The 21,624-nt window shown below is 38.1% G+C and overlaps 2 protein-coding genes across 2 annotated transcripts in view; both read left to right on the top strand.

The window, feature by feature from the left end:
- The window catches only part of PTPRR (protein tyrosine phosphatase receptor type R), a 113,860-nt gene extending 98,072 nt beyond the window's left edge, over window positions 1-15,788 (top strand). Inside the window, exons 11-14 of the mRNA XM_075274418.1 lie at window positions 3,230-3,340; window positions 5,773-5,930; window positions 9,968-10,081; window positions 14,901-15,788. Coding sequence (XP_075130519.1) covers window positions 3,230-3,340; window positions 5,773-5,930; window positions 9,968-10,081; window positions 14,901-14,994 — 477 coding nt within the window. The 3' untranslated portion in view covers window positions 14,995-15,788. The remainder of the gene's footprint in view (window positions 1-3,229; window positions 3,341-5,772; window positions 5,931-9,967; window positions 10,082-14,900) is intronic.
- Window positions 15,789-16,971: 1,183 nt separating this feature from the next.
- PTPRB (protein tyrosine phosphatase receptor type B) overlaps window positions 16,972-21,624 on the top strand; it is a 96,633-nt gene continuing 91,980 nt past the window's right edge. The window contains exon 1 of the mRNA XM_075274401.1: window positions 16,972-17,182. Coding sequence (XP_075130502.1) covers window positions 17,128-17,182 — 55 coding nt within the window. The 5' untranslated portion in view covers window positions 16,972-17,127. The remainder of the gene's footprint in view (window positions 17,183-21,624) is intronic.

Below are 21,624 nucleotides of genomic sequence, written 5' to 3' on the forward strand. Positions count from 1 at the left end.
ATGGGTAATTGTTGCTGCCAGAACTACACAAAGCATGGAGCCACTACTGTGGAATGAATATCCCACATTACTGCCACTCAGTTCCCTTACACTTGGATAGCATGCAGATAGAGGGAGTAGAGGGATGGGATCTATGCAAACAACAGCTGCTCTTTGCTATGTATTACATCCCTTCAAATAGTTGATCAGTGGGGGATCCCAAGAATCAAATATCGGGTACCAAGTCACATACAATATATATGGTGTACATCAGTTCAACAAGCCAAACAAGGCCACATTTTGAAAGTGGATTGATCAGTGTAAAACTGTAAAATGTTGCAAAGGTGCAAATAAGCCCAAAAAGTCACAAAATTATATTTTGCAACTTTTTGATGCCATAATTTTGCTTTGTGGGGCTTAATTAATTTCTCCCCATTGCATTGACATATATATTCTGCTCCACTTCCACCAACTTCATACTCATCAATGCTCCACTGATTCCAGCACAGTTGGAATTTTTTTCTGTAGCTCCCACCATACCAAAGCAATTCAGGCCGTCAGTTTTGGTGCATGATATGCTTCTTAGATTCTTCATTGTCAGGTGGGCAGTGTCAGGCAGGAACAGGTAAGAGGGCGTGAATCAGAGCTCCAATCAGAGGTTGACAATGTTAGATTTTTAGGATCACTCTACTTGCGTTCTCCTGACTGTCCACCTCAATGTTCATAATTCCTGGGCGCTTGGCATACACTGCTGAACCAGACCTTTCCAGTGGGTTTTGTCTATCTATTTTCCATTAGAATTAGGGCTTATTCCAATATCAGTGCCCCATACCACACATGGACCCATCATATCTTCATGTAAAAACTAAGGCATGGAGTACTGTCTTCTGATTTTCCAGACAGAAATAGTCTATATCTAAGTCATTGGTCTTTGAAAATGACAAACAGCGCATATATATATATATATATATATATATATATATATATATATATATATGTCAGCTGTGTGCTTTCTGTTTTTCATGGATCCTGTTAAGCAATGCTGGGGGAAAAAATGGAAACCAGGAAGTATGTATGAGTAAATCAGATGACTTACAGATGTAAAAAAGATCGACACACAGTAAAATCGGGAACACAACATGGACATTTGAACAGATGGAAAAAAAAAATGCAGAATAGAAGGGCTCGTCTGAAAAGCCCTTAGGGCTATTTCTGTGATAAAAATTCAGTAGGGTGTTTTTTTACAAAGTCAGTAGCAGTGAAACTGACTGAATTGGGCTTGTTTTTGTGTCAGCGTTCCTGTTGGAATCGCTTTTGCGTTGCAAAGATTGAAAGCAACTAAGAAATCCTGCAACATAAATTGCTGATGGTAACCTGCAGCACAAGTCACTTTGCACGTTTTTTTTTTCTCTTCTGAATAAGATTTGGTGACATCTTACCCACTATTCTGGAATTATCATGGCATCTAACCTACTGCATATACTTCTCGTGTGAACCTAGTCTAAGCTATTACTAGATGGTTCAAGATATCCACTGTCTAAAATGCACATAATAATTTCCTCATGTAATAAAATGTTATAATCTATATTATACAACCTAAAGGTGGATACAGAAGAGGGGACTGATGCTTGCCATTAGTTTAGTTGACGTCTGGTTATGGTTACATTGCGTGTTTGTAGTGTGACCAAGAACTACACCAAAACAACAAAATTGCAGCATAACTTCAACCAATAGGAAGGGCACAGAATTCATTTATTTAAAGAGGACCTTTCACCATTTTGCCCACAGGCAGTTCTATATATTGCCGGAAAGCTGACAGTGCGCTGAGTTCAGCACACTGTCGGCTTTCGCGATCTGTGCCCGGTGTGAAGAGCTTACGGTCCGGTACCGTAGCTCTTCTATGGTCAGAAGGGCGTTTCTGACAGTTAGTCAGAGACGTCCTTCTTCACAGCACAGCCAATCACGCTGTGCTGTGAGAGTCGGGAGGAACGCCCCCCCCCCCCCCTCCTCTGCTCGCAGTACTCGTCCATAGACGAGCGTTATGGCCTTCTGACCATAGAAGAGCTACGGTACCGGACCGTAAGCTCTTCACACCGGGCACAGATCGGGAAAGCCGACAGTGCGCTGAACTCAGTGCACTGTCAGCTTTCCGGCAGTATATAGAACTGCCTGTGGGCAAAATGGTGAAAGGTCCTCTTTAATGTGTTAATGGGAATTTAGACATTCTTGAGATTTGTGGACATTGCATGTCTGCAGGTAGATGAATACAACCAAGAAACAGTAACAATATCTTCCATTGTGAACACACTATCGTAGGCATATCTTTGGTTTCTTTCTCTTATTCTTGGGGTCTTTCAGTATGTAAGCCAGTTCTTTACTATGTTGTAGACATGTTAGGCTACTACTATGTAAAGGCCTACTTCTAAGTACTGTCATATTTTATCAGAGCGCGGTTGAGTGAGTGGACTGGACTGGGTACGATTGTATTTTTAGACCTTTGTTTTCCCATGTTTATAATTTCCCTCGGCTTCATAGGGAGGAGTAGAGGCTACAGATCTGATAATGTGACAATGTGAACATTTCCACAATGGGTGGCTGCTGAACTTTTCAATGTTTTTCTTTCCCCTAATCATCTTATAAGGGAGCTTGTCACAATATTTCAGGCAGTGAATTCGCTGCGCCCCTGCATGTTACAAGCTCCAGAGACTCTTGATAGTTCATCTTGTAGCAGAACAGGTTAGTTGCACATAACACATTCCTAGACATACTCATGTTTTTGGCTTTATTTGTGTGGATTGGGTTAATATTTGTGTGTTATACAATACTTGTAACTTTTCAGGAAAAAATATTTACCTTGTAATTACAGGAAAATGTGTGCAAGGTAAGATATAGAGATCAGATGTACTAAATGTTTCAGGACATGAGTGACAAGGTTTGTGTGTATGAATGGATGTCCCTATAACACATGACACAAGAATCAAAATATATAACATAAAGACAGTATATAGTGTGCTTTAATCACAAATGTCTTATATACTGTGTAATATGGTACATATGAAAACAATAAAGCGATCGGAGCAAGGCCAATATGTAAGTGAACTGCAGAACATGCCGGATGTAATAACTACTGTGCTAGCTTAATAATGGGTGTAAATACTACAGAAAATGATAGCAAAATACATTGACAAATATTGTATACTTCAGTGACTTATGCTTTGTCTTATGGGAATGACAGTATTCTTTTCTACAGAAATGTGTCCTCTACTGGCCGGAAAAGAGAGGAATATATGGAAATGTTGAAGTGCTTGTTAATAGTGTCAACGAACTTGAGTACTACACGATTCGGAGTCTGACGTTAAAGGTAACATTCCACTAAAAGGGATCACCATTGCATCGTTTGTAATACTACTATATTGTACTCTCATTATGGATGTTCCTTGAGTACATATATCAAGCATGTTAACTTTCACCATGAAAATGGAGTGACACCTATCTCTGTATGCACAGTCATATGTATAACACAATCAATTAGAATGAATCTTTTCCCACAACTATATAACAATCTGCTCAGCTTCTCCTTCTCTGTAACATGCTGCCTGCACAATACTACATTGCATTTTCATGATGACAGGCTCCCTTTGACATGGCAGTTCTTTCATTAGAGATGTCTGACAGTGACGTATATTATCCTTCCTTCTCTACAGCATTAAAAACATAGATTAAGACAACCCGAGCATGCATGTCTATGTGGAGTTGGGAGAAAAATCTGTTAGCTGAACTAAGCTGTAAACACAGTATTCTGGAGCAAATTTATTAATCCCCTCCAATATATAGCCAACACATACTAAGACGGAAAGAGTAAAGATGTGCTAAATCATCAAAGTACAAAGTTTATGTGGGTGATGTATCAAGTTATACCAATGTCATTTTGCAGAATTTTTGGCATTACCTAATGATTGGCTGACTTTACGCAGAAATGTTGGCATATATTGAACAAAGTGTAATAAGTATCCAACATACTTAATGAACATGCTGCTACACCAGGTTTATAATACAGATTGTGCCAGAATGCTCCCATATTCTAATTGGTAAAACTCCCCCATTGTCTCCTAACTCTACTTTGTACAGGGCATTTCAAATCTTAACATGTGAGAATGATACCTATATGAGTGTGTTACAAATGCAAACTTTTTATGCATAAAATGAGTGTCAGACTCCCCCTTTATGATACCCATATGGTGTAAAAGTGCAAACGAACTGAGTTAGGCATTTCATCAAATTGGATCAGATGACCACCACTGCCACTTTTCAGCCAGACATGATTAAGAAATTCTACAGGAACAATATTGGCTTGAAAATGCCAAAAGAGATTAGATTTGTTCATATACAATCAGTTTGAAAAGGGTTAGTCACTTTCTTATTGGCCAGTGACTACGGAAAATAATGTTACTATGTTGTTAAAAAAAATAATAATATGAATAATGAGAAACTGAATAAATCTGTAGCCGCTGTGTAATTAACTCAATATCTGCTCTTTGAATATTAATGAAACCAAGCAAGTAGTTACATTGTCCAGAGCTATGGATTAGGCTCTTAGTGTACAGACATTGAACAACTTGTATTAACTGACTATATATAATGGAGTTAACAACATTGCACTCTCTCCTTTTAGGTAGATCTATTCTATTGAGTTCATTAATATGAGAGCAGTAGGAGTCCGACACTTGGAACCCCCACCAATCAGCAGTCTTCTGTTCATTTGAATGGGTGCTGCTACAACACAGTGTACGGAGTTGTCTCCATTCGGCTCCTTACACTACACAGAGAAAAGTTGATCGGTGAGGGTGCTTGGTTTTGAACTCCCCACTAGTTTCATATTAATGGTGTATCCTCATGACAGGTAATTAATATTAGGACTTGGATATCCCCTTCTCGAGATAAAACAGGACCATGCTGTTATAGACAATATGATTAATAACTTGTTCTATGTTGTAGCCTTTTTGAGAAGACATCATATCGGGAAGTAAATAAGAAACCTTGCTGTCCAAAGCAACCAGACAAAGCACAGCTTTCATTCCATGAACTGTACAAAATGAAGCTGTACACTGGCTGTTTGTTATGGGCACAATATTCTCAGATAGTTTCATTACTGAAGCTTACCTTCTGTTGATTTGAATAGGACCTGAGCTGCAGTGATCAGTAACTGCTACTACACGGTGGGCAGAGCTTTCTACTGCCAGCTCTGAGCACTGTCTAGTTACAGCTCCACAGCTACTGACATCAGCAGATTTATTAGGGTATGCAGTGTTACACCCTCGAGAATCTGATACTGATGGCCTGTCAAAGGAGCATTACAGCTACAGTGGTTCATACAACAGTTCACCTGTTATTAGGTTAAAATAATATACTCAATCTTAAGATTTGTGGCAATTGTTAATGGTGGAACTATGAGTTATTACATGTATACAGTATTTGGGTTAGATTGTGATTTCATGGTAGCAATTTTTAGACTAGGTTCACATCTGTGTCGAAGTCTCCATCAGAGGCTCCACCACAATAACCACTGAAAATCGGTGGAGAGAAAAGTCCTGCACAGCAGACTTTTCTATCCAATAGTTTCATTATAGTCTATGGGGTCTGCGATTGTCCGCAGGTCACCACTGTATTAGCAGTCTGGGTCTCTCTGAACAACGGAGACCCATCTGCAGATGTGAACCTATTATAAGTGATATCACACAGCTTTAGTACTATATTATCACACAGCTACATAATTGTATTTTCACTATTTTTCAGCAAGGAAGCCAGTCACGCATTGTAAAACATTACTGGTATACCTCCTGGCCTGATCACAAGACTCCAGATAGTGCTCAGCCTCTCCTTCAACTCATGCTGGATGTAGAGGAGGACAGTAAGACGTTTACAGGAAGGGGTCCGGTGGTGGTACACTGCAGGTGATGTTCCATATCAATACTATGAGTAGTTAGATCTCTTATGGTCCCCCTTCCCTCACTCCCTTTCCAATCATACATACTCATGCTATGAAAACGTCAATTAACGGCAATGCACTTTTTAATATTGATGGCATATACGTAGGAAAAGTCATCAATATTATATCTTCAAGAGTTTGATACCCAGGGCCCCCCTGAATTAGCTACTCTGGAATAGCTCGGCTCCCAATAATGTTTACATGCTTGGAGTCACCCTGCTATGTATGATGGTGTATGGCGAATGTGCAGCACAGCTCCCACCATGTAAACATTGCACGTTACTCCACTGTCTGTGGATCCCTCACAGACCTAATATTGAGTATACGGATAAGTCATCAATGTTAAAATATGGATAACTCCTTTAAAGATAACTAATGTGTTAGCAAAGTTATTCAAATATTTATGTAGGTTTATTCTATATATTAACTATATAGTGGTACCCAAAGATGTGAATACTTTTTGTAAGAATAGGTTTATTATATTGTTTTGCAGGCTATGTTTTATTGTGACACATTGCATTTATTGTTTGTGCCCATATACTTGCATTTAGCTGGTTTAAATTGTTTTATTTAGTGAAATTCTGTACTTTGGGACTTTTCTATTTTATGGTCTGGCTTTTTTTTTTCTTTTTTTGTTCAATGCCATTAGTGCTGAGTATCGAAAGTTTTGTGATACCCAGAATCTTCATAGTCTGAGATACAACTGCAGTATCATAGATAACCAGCAGATGGAGGCACTTAGAGTGTTTCACTTGACCATTAGTATTGCAGAATGTAATTTGTATATTATACTTATCCAATGTGACATACACTTCTATTGTGGGAATGATTAATACTCATATATAACTTGAAGATGTGCCTTTTGTTCCATTCATATTGCTTAATATGTATTCACGTGGAAGATTGAAACAATCTGCAATACATATATGCCCAGTCCTTTTGTACTCAGGGAAGATAAGTCACCAGCAAGTGCCTGTCAGCAGCTTACTGTTCCCAGTCAGAACACATGTACACTTGAAGTGGAGGTTGGGAGGAATAGCTAGCTTAAAGGGGAATTCACACAAACATAAAGATATTTCAATTTGCAGCCAATTAAAAGTTAAATATTTCTGCAAATATAAAGAATTTAAAAGTTTGCAGAGATTTAAAGGGATTGATCACTTTTGGACCAATAATGAGAGACAAATCTTCTTATTTGTATAATGAGAAGTTCTACAATTTTCCCATATACATTCTGTACCGATTCCTCATAGTCTTCTAGATCTTTGCTTGCTTCCAATGGATAAAAATCAATCCATGGGCATGTGCTATACGGTCCTTGGTCATATAATGGATACACTGGTGCACAACTCGTCATAGTGGTAGTAAAGTAATCAGAAATCTGCCTGGTAATGAGGAATTGATATAGAAAGTATATTGGAAAATTGTATAACTTTTTTTTATATACAAAGAATAACATTGGTCTCTCAATATTGGTCTGAAGGTAGGCAATCCACTTAAGGATTTTCTCTAACAAACTTAGTAATGATTGTCTTGATCGGTTGCCAATGGATATGAAAATTCAGTTGAACATCTACATTGTTCTTAACATGTACATTACCCACTGGTGGTCATTGTTGGCTGTACTGATGGTTTCTCCGCAGTGGCCTGTGAATTTTACAAGACCATTGTCTACAGCATAATGTTGGGATCTGCCTATGTACTAACAAGTGTATAATGGTTATTCCTCCAGGAGTACATTGCACGTCTATGACCTCTTATTACCTCTAGAAGTTATATTTCTATCTGGTACAGTACACTTGTGAATATCTTCATATCCTGACTACACACAAGATGTTTTCCTTTGCTAAACACACATCCTGTGCAGGAGGTAGATTGGAATGTGGTGAGGAAATATGGAATGTCCAGAGAAATGGCTTTCAAAGAAGATGAAAGCAACATATGTAGCCTGATATATACACATCATATTTACCTTCTTTGATACATGTCAAAAACATAGTTTATTAAGGGGGGTATTTTGGCCACATTGTAGCATTTGGTATTTACTAGTGGTAAGCTGCAATGTTATCTTTGTCAGACAGAAGAATGCACAATAATAACTACTGTAATAATTATCCAAGGCACAAAATAAAGAGAAATCAAAATATCACAGGTGGGTGAAAGACAATAGCAAGAAATAAGCTAGTGTGGCAGTCTGTAGGGGTATATGCAGATGTATCAAGTACTGTTAGTAATCACATAATAACAGGTAGCTGTAGCTGTATGGCACCACTAAAAGCAACAACTCATAAATTATATGAATTTAAAGAGAGTCTGTCAGCAGGAAAATCATTGTCAGACTAAAGACAGTACCTTGTAAAGTGGCTTATATACTTTCCAAATATGCCTCTCTTATTCTGTATTTCAGCTCCATTTTCATGAAAATCTGTTTTGAAAGGGTTTTAGGGGCATATCCTCTACTGCCAGGGCTCTGCACTCCGCCCCTAAAGCCCTTACAACTAATTTGCATAATAATAAAAAGCTGATTTTCGTGGAAATGGAGCTGCAATGCAAAACAAGAGAGGTATGTTTCTTAAGTGAAGAAGCAGATCTACAAGGTACTGTCATTAGTCTGATACTGATATTCTTGCCGGCAGATTCCCTTTAACTAAACTATATCTAATAGTATACTAAATGACGCACCATGAAAGCGATAGACTTGGGTTAGTAGACCTAGATGATGACTTCCTTTGTCAGTATACAATGTTATGTTCTTTTTCAAAATCTCTCTTCTGTTTCTTACTGCCAGGTATTATTGCGGATAATAACAATCATGTAACAGGTTATCATTTATTTTTAATGCACAAGCAGAGACATTACATAGCAAGTATTCTACATCATAGAGGGGGCCCCACTGTTTTTCCATCATGGGTATGCAGATGTAGGGGATTACTTTGCCAGAGGTGGGGGTCATTGACAGTGGTGTAACTAAAGCCAAAGTTATGGTCAAAGTTTGCAGCAGGGTCCCATACCCAATCCCTACAGGGTATTCTTGATAGCAGCAGTTGTGGGTGTTGCAGCATTGCACCATAGACATAAAAGGGATACAGCTATAGTACCCAAAACGGAAGTTATCAAGAATACAGTGTGACAGTGTGATGTTGGAGATAAGCAGGAGATTTCTATCACACCCAAAGTAATAAATTAATATCAGTACAGGTTAGTAATTTATATATAGTACTCTACTACGGTCCCTATTAAGTGCTGCTCAATTTCACTTTTATGTTTCCCACCTACTGAGCATGTGCTGGAGTTGTGCATAGAGCTGACAAAACTAGGGGGTGGAGGGAGCAAGAGTCAGACTGTAAGGCACCCCTGGGAGATGTATTTCCTTGATCATTGTATGATATCTCATATGGTACTAGCATGTGTCTGTCCTCAGAAAATGAAAGGACTAGAGCTGTAGAGTGGTGAGTAGACTCTTACAAGGGTAAAAATTGTACAACAGAGTTTTTCATTGATGGTGTTAACATAATGGTGTGCAACGCTACATTTTCAGTTCATAATATAACCTGTAAGTCTTAAAAGAGGATAAGTTGCAATAACCAATACACTTCATGGACAAGATTTGCTAATATTTTTTTTATTCATTAGCAGATTTTCAATGAAAGGTGAGGTCAGATAGGAAGAAAACACTGACAATGTTATGGTACACTGCATATGGATTGACAATGAACTAACTTTGATTGTAAGATTAGGAGGACCTAGCACCACCTCCACCAACTCTTTGCGGTCCTGGTCTGGAGCAGACAGTTCGGGAAGGTCCACCTGACAAGAGACAGCCTGAATGGCACAGATGGGCGAGAGTAAAAAGTCAAAATCTGTTTGAGAGTGCACAGAGATTGGGTTGGTGGTGGTGGTTAAAGGTTAAAGCTGACCAAAGCTGTATTTAGATTGCCAATAATGTATAGTAGAGCTGTAATAGTGGCACATAATAACATACTATTGTCTGTTTTCTTTCAGTGCTGGAATTGGGAGAACTGGCTGTTTCATTGCTACATCCATTGGTTGTTGTCAGCTTAAGGATGAAGGAATTGTAGATGTATTAGGAATTGTCTGCAGGCTACGAATGGACAGGTAAATCCAGATCCACAAAGAATATTGTACAATAAGAAGAGAAATACGTATAATAATTTTTTACAATGTATAATACTTACTTGAATGAGACACTGTTAAGAGTTTATAGGGTTTTTTTCTTATTCCATCTTATTCCAAGCCTGTGTAATAAACATGTATATACTGTAGTTCTATATAATAATGATATCTCTGCTGATGCAGTCAGTAAAATCTATACCCAGAAGTCCTTTTTAAAATAAATAGATAATAAATAAATAATTAAATAAAAGGGAAAGAAAGAAAGAAAGAAAGAAAGAAAGAAAGAAAGAAAGAAAGAAAGAAAGAAAGAAAGAAAGAAAGAAAGAAAGAAAGAAAGAAAGAAAGAAAGAAAGAAAGAATATAGGATGCTGTGCATGAATAGGTTTTTGGGGAATCCTCACACCCAAACTGCTATAATACTCTGGAGTTTCTTCAGATCTCAGTGGAAGTATGGAAACATAAATACTAATGCTCACCTTTCCTTACCCTTTATTATGTTTCCACACCTCAATTTACTATAGTCTGGGATCTAAGGAGAGTCTGTCATCAGGGCACAGCATATCAATCCAGCCCCCAGATAGATAGGCTAGGGTAATCTGAATTAAGCAGTGTTTTCCCCTCGTACCTCTGTTGCTGAAATATAGCTGTTTTTCTCAATAAGCAAATGAGCAATGAGGTAGTCGCTATTTATCTACAGAGGTAAGTGGGAACATTGTCATTGCTCCAAAGAGCTCATTTGCATATTAACAAAAAAGGAGATAACTCTAAACACCAATTCACAAATGGGAACACATCATTTCATTCACATGACTCTAACTGATTTACGAGGGCAAGTCAAAAGTTATTCACACTCCATTTAAATGAAAACTTCTTTTGGTCACACTGTCTTATCAGCGCCTACAAGAGGCTTGTATCCTTAAGTACACGGGGAAAAATACAGTTCCATTGGCTTTAACATATGACTTACTATTGTAAGTCATACTGTATACCTTTAAAGACGTTATATTATGAAGACAAGTCTTGACCACTTAGCGTTCCACCTTAAACAGAAATCGAAAAAATACAGTAAACCCCCAATAAATCATAAAAAAAGTGCTGTAAGATACATTGTAGACAGGCAGCACCAAGAACTAATATGTAGTCAGTTCTCCTTCATACATTGATGTGTTCATGGCATTGTAATATTTATTGTTTAGAAGAGCTTTATTGCATTTCCAGAAAATAAAACCATTTGGGTTTATGTGATGTTCATCATACTAAAGTATATTATAGAGCAACAACAGATCATTTATTTATACCCATTAGCTGTACAATTCTCATAATGCCATGTAGACTTATATATACTGTAGCTGAAAATGTATCTATATTTAGCCCAATACTAATCTCATAGTATCTGACAATTCTTCATATTCAGATTGTGCACACCATATATGACCACAGGTTCACACAGACACTAGGCAGCCTTTCCTGTCATTTCCCTGAAATGTAGAACGTCCAAAAACTGCTAAATAGAGGTCAAAGGACATCATTCTGCTACCGCAAACTATTTCTGAGAAATACACCTCCACCCAGCTGAATATATGGGATCAAAGTAAATCTGGTTTGGAGCCAATTTAGTGATGACATTCGGAGGAGTAAGAGGGTTGACTATAGTAGGTTGTGGACCATAGTAATGAAATCATAGTTAATAGAGAACAGTCCACTATTTCTTTTTCAGTCTGTTCAGAGGACTTGTCCTCACCTACTGTACATTAAAAACACAAGCCATAAACTTTAATAGACACGAATAATGCTACATTTCCCGGCTGCAGGAAAATTACATTATGTCCTATAAGTTAGGGAATATTATATACTATATCAAAGCTGACAGTGTACTGAACTCAGCACACTTTCACCATTGCAGGCGTCTTCCCTCGTTGCAGAGATTTCGGTGCTATGAATTCCAGCTACTGATATAACTGCACTGTCAGATGGGCCAGCCTCACAACTCAGTGCCATCAGTACACTTCTATAGGCTTGTACTGTGAAGGGGCGTTCCTTACCACCTAGTGATGACGCTGAGCTGTGACACCAGCCCCTCTGACAGTGCAGTGGTATCTGTAGTTGAATCTACCAATATCTCTGCAAAAGGATTAAAATACGATCAGATCACAGGGGTTCCTAGCAGGGAGACACTATTGCTATCTTTTTAACAAGTAGCGAATATCTAATGCTGACACCCACTTTAGAGTATCTGGAGCCCCAATGCAAAATCTTTAACAGAGCCACACTTCTACCATGTGAGATTTATAAATACCAATTTATTTATTTTTTTAATGGGAATCTGCGACTGGAATCAGTAACTATGGCAATATGACAGTTTTGTGTTGGTGGTTTTGGCATTAGTACATGGACAAAAGGAGCCGGGTGCTTTTCAGATGACCTGCTTAATTATTATATGAATGACTCACACTTCAGTAATGGTCATAATATACTGTATATACAGATGAAGCAAAGTTTAACATTCAACAAAATCCATTGAAAAGCCATCAAAAGAGTTAAGTTAAAGTTCTGAGCCACAGTATAGTTAACACAACTAATATAGTCACAGAACATGCGCCCAACCTTCTTGACACTGTTATGTTATGTAAAGCAATGTAGTGAAAATATGAGACTAAATGTGAGCCAGAGATCACCAGGGTCCTCCTCACGTTAAACTAAGTGCACTGTGCAAATTGGGAGAAGAGTAAGAGCAAAAAGGTGACAGCTGCCAAGTATAGTGATTGAAGAGATGTTGCTTTTTACAATAAAGGAGTAAACCCAGGGTTATATGAGCTTCTTATAACTCTGCTGTCTGTTCTGCTCACCTCTTACCAAGTAAAGTGGGTGATGAAATAACAGATATAGCGAATATGTTTGTCTATTTGGTTGTTTATGAACACGCATAACTATTAATTTAACAGCCAGATTCATCTTTCTTTTGAATTGCTACACAGATGCAAACATGCAACCTTAAAATACAATTTAAACTCATTACACCAACAAATCCCTCCTTAAGGCTCCACCTCCTTACCTACATCCCCTCCCTCGTCTATGTCTACCACGCTAAACCGCCCTCTGCTCTCTGTTCTGCCAGTGACCTTAGACTTGTATTCCTGTTATCCAAACAGCCCACTCCCATCTCCAAAATTTTTCTTGAGCTGCATCAGTGCTCTGGAATGCTTTACCCCGGACAATCAGATTAATGCCCAAATTTAACAGCTTCAAATATGCCCTAAAAAGACATTATTTTTTTTTAATGCAAGCCTATCACACGACCTGGTTGAACTATTCTACATTTTCTCACAATAAGCTAACATTTCTTATCCTAAGCCATCCTTTCTACTTTATTCCTCAGAATTTAACCCTTTCATCCAGAAACTAACATGCACTTAGTATCCTGTTCACAGATACCAGCTAGTGATGGGCCCATACATCTTCAGTTATATGACCTTATTTATTAAAAGATATTTGGACCATTTTATCAAACAAGCCCTCTTACCACTTGTGTCCCCTTATATCCTCATAGTTTGTAAACTCCTGCAAGCAGGTCCCTAACTCCTATTGTTTAATATGTTGATCATTTTGTTAGATTGTAATGTCTAATATGGTCATTTTATAGGGGCAGATTGGCCATGTACAGTATATCATCGGGAAAATTCCCAGTCAGCCGACTGTAATATGGGCCTTTGGGCTGGCTTTCTGTCCCAAGACTGCTTACACTGCAGAGTGCAGCCTGCTCTGAAGATATAAAGTGGAGGCCGCCAGGCAGCACTGAGAGTACAGCGAAAATGCCATTATACTCTGGGGTTTTCTCAGATCCCACAGTATAATGTGCTTAGACCAAGGCAGGTGATCAAACATAATAAACAGTGTTACTCACCTTTCCTGGGCTTCGGTGCGCATATTCTGGCCTCTTGTGGATCAGAGACATCATGAATGACGTCAGAAACCGCTGAGGCTCAATCATGTTAGTATCATGCCACAAAATTATGCCGACACATCTCACATAACGTTACGCCAACGTTATTTTGTGCCCAATCATAGGCCTCAGCAGTCTCTGATGTCATTCATGATGTCTCTATGACCAGAAGAGGTTGGAAGACCAGCGCTGGAGCCCAGAAAAGGTCCCTCCTCTGAGTCTCTGCTCATTATACTCTGGGATCTAAAGAGACACCAAGGTATAATAGTGGTTCATGTGTGGCGAACCCCCAAAATTTTGGGTTCTTAATGTCCCCACTGGAGTTTGTCCAAATCCTTAGAGCCTCTAAGTTATGGAGTCAGTGGACTGTAAGTGTGATGGTGGCTGCTGATGCACCTAAACTTTAATGGCCACCCTGACCCCACTGCCTATAATTTTAGTTACATAGGACTGCTGTCTTTACATATAAAGCAGGCAGCCATGTGTACCAGAAATCTCTGCTTTACATAGAGGGAGAGGCAGCAGTCCTGTGTAAGTTAGTTTCAGTCTGACCTGATAAGTTACATAGGACTGCTGCCTCTGCCTCCATGTAAGTCAGTCCTGTGCAGAATTCCTATACACAGAATTGCTTTACATGGAGGAGCTACTTATGCTGGCCCGGCCTACTTGTATAGACTCTGCCTACTTGCACTGAGCCTGACTATAAAATGAGGCCAATTTTAATTTGTATTCCAGGCCACTTTCAGATCCCAATCTGCCCCTGTCTGTTCATGTACCCTCTGATCTATAAAGTGCTGTGAAATATGTTGCTGCAATATAAATACGATGATGACTGATGTTTTATCTTCTTTCCATTAACAGGGGGGGAATGGTTCAGACAAGTGAACAGTATCAGTTTGTGCACCATGCCCTGAGCCTTTATGAAAGTCGCCTCTCTACAGAAAAAGTTCAGTGAACGTCTGAAAGTTTAAGCAATAGAGATCTTTTTAGGTAATGACCTGAATTACCGACCAGCAGTTTCTTGAAGGAGTAAAGTAGACTCCATGGACAAGACTGTAGAGTGAACATGTGAGGAAAGGTTGGAAAGTCTGACACCATTAGATGGACTATAGTGTGTCATTGAATGTACCTGCACTGCAAGTTTCTGCAGAAAGCAATGGACGGTATAGAAAATGTATATGGATTTTGCGTATGTTCCTGAAGGGTGGATATACCTTTGAAGTAGGATAATCTGCCGCACAGAATGTACGTGCTACTGCTCCAGACACAATGGTTGGATATCTTACGATTACTCAGTGTATAAGAAATAAACGTTTGCAAACTATGTGTCTTGTAAGTGGACTGTCAGTTGTCACTCTGTTAAGTGCTATTACCTATTATGTGGTGAATTTGTTTCCTGCCCACATAAGACTATTGCTGCTAGTGTTCTGGGTACTATAACTAGTTTATTTTTAATTCAATAGTACTTCTTTGTTTTTATCTAAATGGTTCCGAAACAGTGAACATTTTATATGGAGACGTGTTCTTGTTCTATTAGCTATTGTGAATTTCCAGCAGGATATATAACAGAGCACAATGTACTTTAATCAGTGGATATGCATTTGCTGTATACTGTGGGTTGTACTACTTTCTGCGCCTCTTCTCCAGATCTGAATACAGTGTATTTGTAAATCCTGTGAGTAATTTTACCTGACAACTTTATAGCATATATTGAAACTGCAAGAAATAAACTATTGTCTGCAGACCAATCATTTGTTGCCTTAGTGGTTTTGTAATGTCATTCATAAGTCAATGTATAGTATCTACTTTCATCCAGTCGTTCTACACTTCAGTCTGTCATTACATGCTGGAATTTGTAGTTTTCTAACAAGCGAACCAAGTGTGAGAACCCCGACCATAAAGTTACTGTGCTCAGGTTGGCCACAGTATCATGGTGCTGACTTTCAGGTGACCATACAAAGACTGACGGTGGAAGTCTATGCTGTCTAAAGCTTAGTTTGTGCTATATTCCATAAAACTGCCATTTTCAGTGTAATACTTGGATATTATGTATTCAGTTGTACTCATGAGCATGCACATGGTCATTGCAACGTGATGTTTATATGTTACAATTAAATATATACCTTATAGGATAACTCTGCTGCATGTCCAACATGACAATAGAAGATACATTTACCAACAGTTTCTAAAAAAAAACATGGGAAAGATGTCTAAAAAATAAACAAAGGAACAAGAATAAAGGCCAGATTGCTATCTTACCTACCTCTAAACCTACCATAGACATATGGATTATTGGATGTCAGAGGCAACTGCATGTTCTGCTTGCCATTGTTTTTACCTTTGAAGTATAATCGCTACTATTGATATGTGACATCTCGACTGTCCATTAAAACATCCATCAAAGCAACATCCATCTACATGTGTGGGGTCAACCAATAATATGGATGCACACGTAATGGTGCCATTATGATAGGGTATAATACTATTCAATTAAGCCCAAGGATAAAGTTGAGTCCTTGAAAAATGTAAATGTAAGTCGTGTGCAACACTGTAAATCTCAGAAAGGAGTATTGAAATATGTTAGCAATATAACTATAATATTCTATAATAATATAAATAATGTAATAACAAGGGTATCACTAAAGCATACAAATAAACTGGAAACCATATAAGTGTGTGTTTGAAACTGGACTTTACTATTCTTTTTTTATAGCAATGTATCTCACACTATTGGACGTTACAGCAAAAATCTAAAGTGATTTTTTTTTTTTTAAACAACGCTCTGACATATAAGAACACATTGCCCCCCTTCTGGTGCAGGTTGCTGGGTCATACTAATGTGCTTATTTTGCAGTCTTAGTTGCTCTGCTCTGAGACCTCTGTACAAGGTCCAGACACAAACATATACATAGATATTAAATCAATGCTGAAGACTCATGCAAGCTGATGTAGAGTCCCCAAAACAATTGAATAGAAGGAAGTTCTCGTCACTGACTTTTTCCCTCTGTGAAGGCTCATTTCCTTCCTAAAGTTAGCTTCACTTATCTAAGTTGTTGGACAGAAGTATGGAGTGACTGCTAGGTGGAAAATGGACGCATTTTTCCGTGTTCTGCTGGTCATCTACTTGTTCTACGGGATAACAGGTAAGTAAGGGATCAAGGTGAGGGATACTGATATAAAGGTGAAGATTCTGCTAGGGAACATGTATATAGAAATGGCTTATATACATCACATTAGATGTGTCTCATAAACTGTCACTGTACACTAGGTGTCAAAGCAGGAACTCCAGCAGACACAATAATAGAAAGCTGGAGTTTCATTCAGATCGTCAGTTTGCTGGTTGAGCTTTAGCCATAAAGAGAGAATACTGTCATTCAATGCCAAAACTGGTAAATAGTGATTTTCATGTTCTAGAGCTAATCTGTCCTTTTAGAAATATTGCCATTAGGAATTTATGTAAGTTGCAACGAATGCCTTTGCTTTGAACTAATACAATTCAGACTAACTGGTTCTAAACTTGGCCTATGGTTGGGATGTAGTCACCCCAATAGTTATTAAACACTGGATGTTCTTAAATAGTTAGAGCATGTTACTCATAGATCAATTATAGCCCCAGGTTTACGTATTATTAAGTGAAATATGTTTCTTCTAGCTCAGAAGTAGAAGTACTATAATGGGAAAGATATCTTCTGCAATTTTTGATGTTGATCTCACCTCTAGGTGGCACTGCTTAATTTACAGCATGTTGATAATCCAATTAGATTATGATAATGTGTATTTACATAATTGTATAAATAATTAAAGTAGCATCATATAAATAGAATGTAATAGAAGGGAAGTTGTGAGGCTTTACTTTAAAGATTGAAGATGCATTTGAGGTAGACATTACAAATGGCAGAAGTGAAAAGTAACATTTGGTATGTCCAGTGGCCTACTATATAATGATAATGATGCAACCAAACACTAAGTGTATAAGAAACGTGTGCGGATCCTGACTTTTCACCTATATAGTCCAAGATATACTGTGTTACTGTACACTATATATAGTATAGTGTGTATATATATTTATTTATATATACACTATAGTATAGTATATACGCGCGCACACACACACACACACACACACACACATATATATATATATATATATATATATATATATAGTACTTAGTTAAGAGTTGAGTGAATGTTTAGCAAATAAATCTCATACAATGCCATAAGAAGAATTTATATGGACATAAATGTCAATAGAGAAAGATCTAATTTACTGCCAAAGCCTAAGGTTACATTCAGACCAGCAATGTACAAAAAAGCTGTGAAAAGTCACATTATTCCGACTGTCTTATATCTTAGAGGCACCATTTTCAAAGTTCCTCCCCACGCATTTCAGTGAAGGGAAGGATCCGTGAAAATGGCCAAACATCAAAATAATGGTCATGAGAATAGCCCCCATTTACTGACATTGAATTTAATGCTGCAGTGTAACACCTGGTAAAAAAAAAAAACAGACTTCACACGGCCATTAATCACTGTTGTGTGAATGTAGCCTAAAAATGACCTAAGCCAAAATTAAAACTTGGCTAAATTTGTTGAAATGTGATGAGAATCTGATGTCTGGGTTTGTCATACATTGGATCTATGGCAGTCATGAAATAAACATCTATGTTGTTGTAATAAACATTTGTTTTTTGCGCTTCTGCATTGCCTAGAGAGGCCTCCATTTCACAGATGAGCCACTTAATGTTTCCCCATGATGTATTTGGCAGGATTGAACTATAACCAGAACTGGACCAAACAATGCTATGAAAGTGATGGGACCTCTGTCTGATCTGGACAAATTAAATAGAGTTATCCTGGCCTTGTTTGGTCAGATAAAGTTTCAAAAAAACAGGACTTTTAGGATTTTAGCTAATTCCATCCACACATTGCAGAAAAAATCTGCAGCTGTAGCGCAAGCGTCTATGCACATTGAAACATGTCATTTACGCCAACAGAAACGTTAATGTTTTCCATATTGGTATAGTAGGGACTGAAAACCCGCAGAGAAAAACTCACAGAAAGACTTTCGGTGAAAAGCGTTGCGTAAAAAACTGTGATGCGTTTGCACCTCAGTTTTTCCCACAGCACTTTTTAGCTATGGCTCGCTATGTGGGCCTAAGGCTAAGGCCCCATTTTGTAGAAAAGCTGCCTTTTTGCAGATTTTGTTTCATTTTTTTTTTTTAGCCAAAACCAGCAGTGGATTGAGCATAAAGGAGAAGTATAAGAACTTCCTTTATATTTCCAATTCTTTTTGTAACCACTGCTGTGTTTGGCTCAAAAAAAAAAAAATAAATACAGCAAAAACTGCAACAAAAAAGCAACTTTTCGAAACATGGGCCTTAAAGCTAAAAAACCGCAGAAGAAACGCATGGTACAGTTTATGGGTAAAAAATATGCAAATCTATTCTCCTGGATGGAATTAGGAGAACAGAGTGCACTCTGCTCTCTCCTAATTCCATCCAGGAGAATAGATTTGAATATTTTTTACCCATAATCCCTAGCGGAGCAGGAATGACTTGTAAGTCTCCGTACTGCCTATGTAGGCACACGCTCTCCCTAATGTTGACGAGTGTCCCCATACCATGGTACAGTTTACACATTCAAGGAGGAGGTCTTCAGTGCTCTATCACATATACTGTACTGTGTACTGTATCCAGCAAATAAAGTAGACAGACACTGCAAAATGCTTCAGCTTTCCTATATGGCACATTACTTACACAAGGTTTCACACTAGTGTTCAGGTTTCCATCTTTTGGTCTGCATGGGTACCCAAAAGACGGAGATCTTGTCTGATTAAGAAGACTATTTTATACTGGAACCAGTGGAAAGAAAACTCCTCCATGTAAGACTTTTCTCTCTGCCGATTTTAGGAATCTGGCCTTACACTTAAAGGAAGATTCTGGTTCCAGCAGGCATATTTTATGTTTTGTATTATGACAAGTTGCAAAATGTTCTGCTATACTTTCTATATCAATTCCTTTTGTTTTTTTAAAGTTTCTTCTTGCTGTCATTCAGGAGGAACCTTCACTATTTACTTCCAAGCTTGACGTTTTTAGCTCAAAATCACACAGCTCAGCAGTTTTATGGTAGATGGTTTTCCCCTGAAAAACACAAACTCTAAAACCAACTAAACACAAATAACAGATCTCGTCACCACACAAATTCCAATAGTGTAACATTTCATAGGTCCGGATATACCTAGCACACTTTATGGCTTTCTCAACTCTTCTCCAGCTCTGGACTTCACCTGAGTTAAATGGAAATCTTCCAGAAGATATAGACTGGAGGGAATGGGAATAAGAAGTTTTATTCTTTATCTTCTAACACTGGGGAACAGCCATTTCATTGTCTTAAATTTGTGACTTGTTTTCAACTAACTTTTGGCCTCTGGATCCAAAAATAACCACAGTTTTTGTCTATCCCATCAACTTCTGAAGCTACAGGGTACCCTCAAAAGTCATACAAATTGTGCATATAAAGGAAAATAAAGTAAACATTTGCCAAATATACTGTTTAAAAAGAATAATTTTATTTATACAAAGGTTATAATAGTTACTGCAAGTTAAATTGTGTTCACACAAATAGTTGATTTTTTATTGAACGGTAATTACATATTAAGGTACAAATTTTTGCTTATAGCTTTTTCATAGGTATACCAAATGGAAGTTTACCATGTGTTCCCTTGGTCCACATCCGTAAACTCTCAACACACTGCTTACACACTTTGTGAGGGGGCCCTGAAATGTACTGATGTTTGTCCTTTGACTGGGAATGGTAAAACTGTCACATATTTAACAAAACGAATCAGGGCTGTTTAACCCTTTCCCAACATCCGCCATACTAGTACGGCGCATGCCGGGCGTGTAACTATGGCGGACGCCCGGACGCCTCTTTAAATTATTGTTTCTGTTATACAAAGGGCACAGTTTTAGAGCAAACCCAATTTTGCAAAAGAATTGGTCCTTTTTAATATGTTTCTGCCGCTAAAATCTCTTTTTTAAAAAATGGGAAGACCATGGCCTTCAGGAACTACTCATTTAACATTACTTACGCCAACAAAGTTGAAATCTACACCAGCTCATAGGGTGGTGCACAGACCATCCAATAGAGCCAAACCGTACTTAAGGCTGAGGCCCCAGGTTGCGGAAAGGCAGCTTTTTTGTTGGAGATTTTGTTGCAGTTTTTGGGCCAAAGGCAAGAATGGTTATAAAAGGAATGGGAAATATATAAAAAGTACTTAGACTTCTACCTTCTGATCAATCCACATCTGGCTTTGACTCAAAAAAACGCAGTAAAATCTGCAACAAAAAAGTTCCTGCAACGTGGGACCTTGGTTTATGCCAGCATAGTTGAGTATCAAGACAAATGTATAGATACTGGCATACTACACGATAATCTCCATAATTTGTCCACATTGTACTAGGATAGGTAGATTCAATACTCTAGACAGGTAACTAGTCTTGTAAATAAGAGCTGTGAGGCTACACTTTCAGGTTTTTATGCAGTTTTGAAAAATATACAGATTTATATTGCAGATTTCATTGTG

The sequence above is a fragment of the Leptodactylus fuscus genome, chromosome 5, assembly GCF_031893055.1.
Source record: "Leptodactylus fuscus isolate aLepFus1 chromosome 5, aLepFus1.hap2, whole genome shotgun sequence".
Classification (NCBI taxonomy): Eukaryota; Metazoa; Chordata; class Amphibia; order Anura; family Leptodactylidae; genus Leptodactylus; species Leptodactylus fuscus.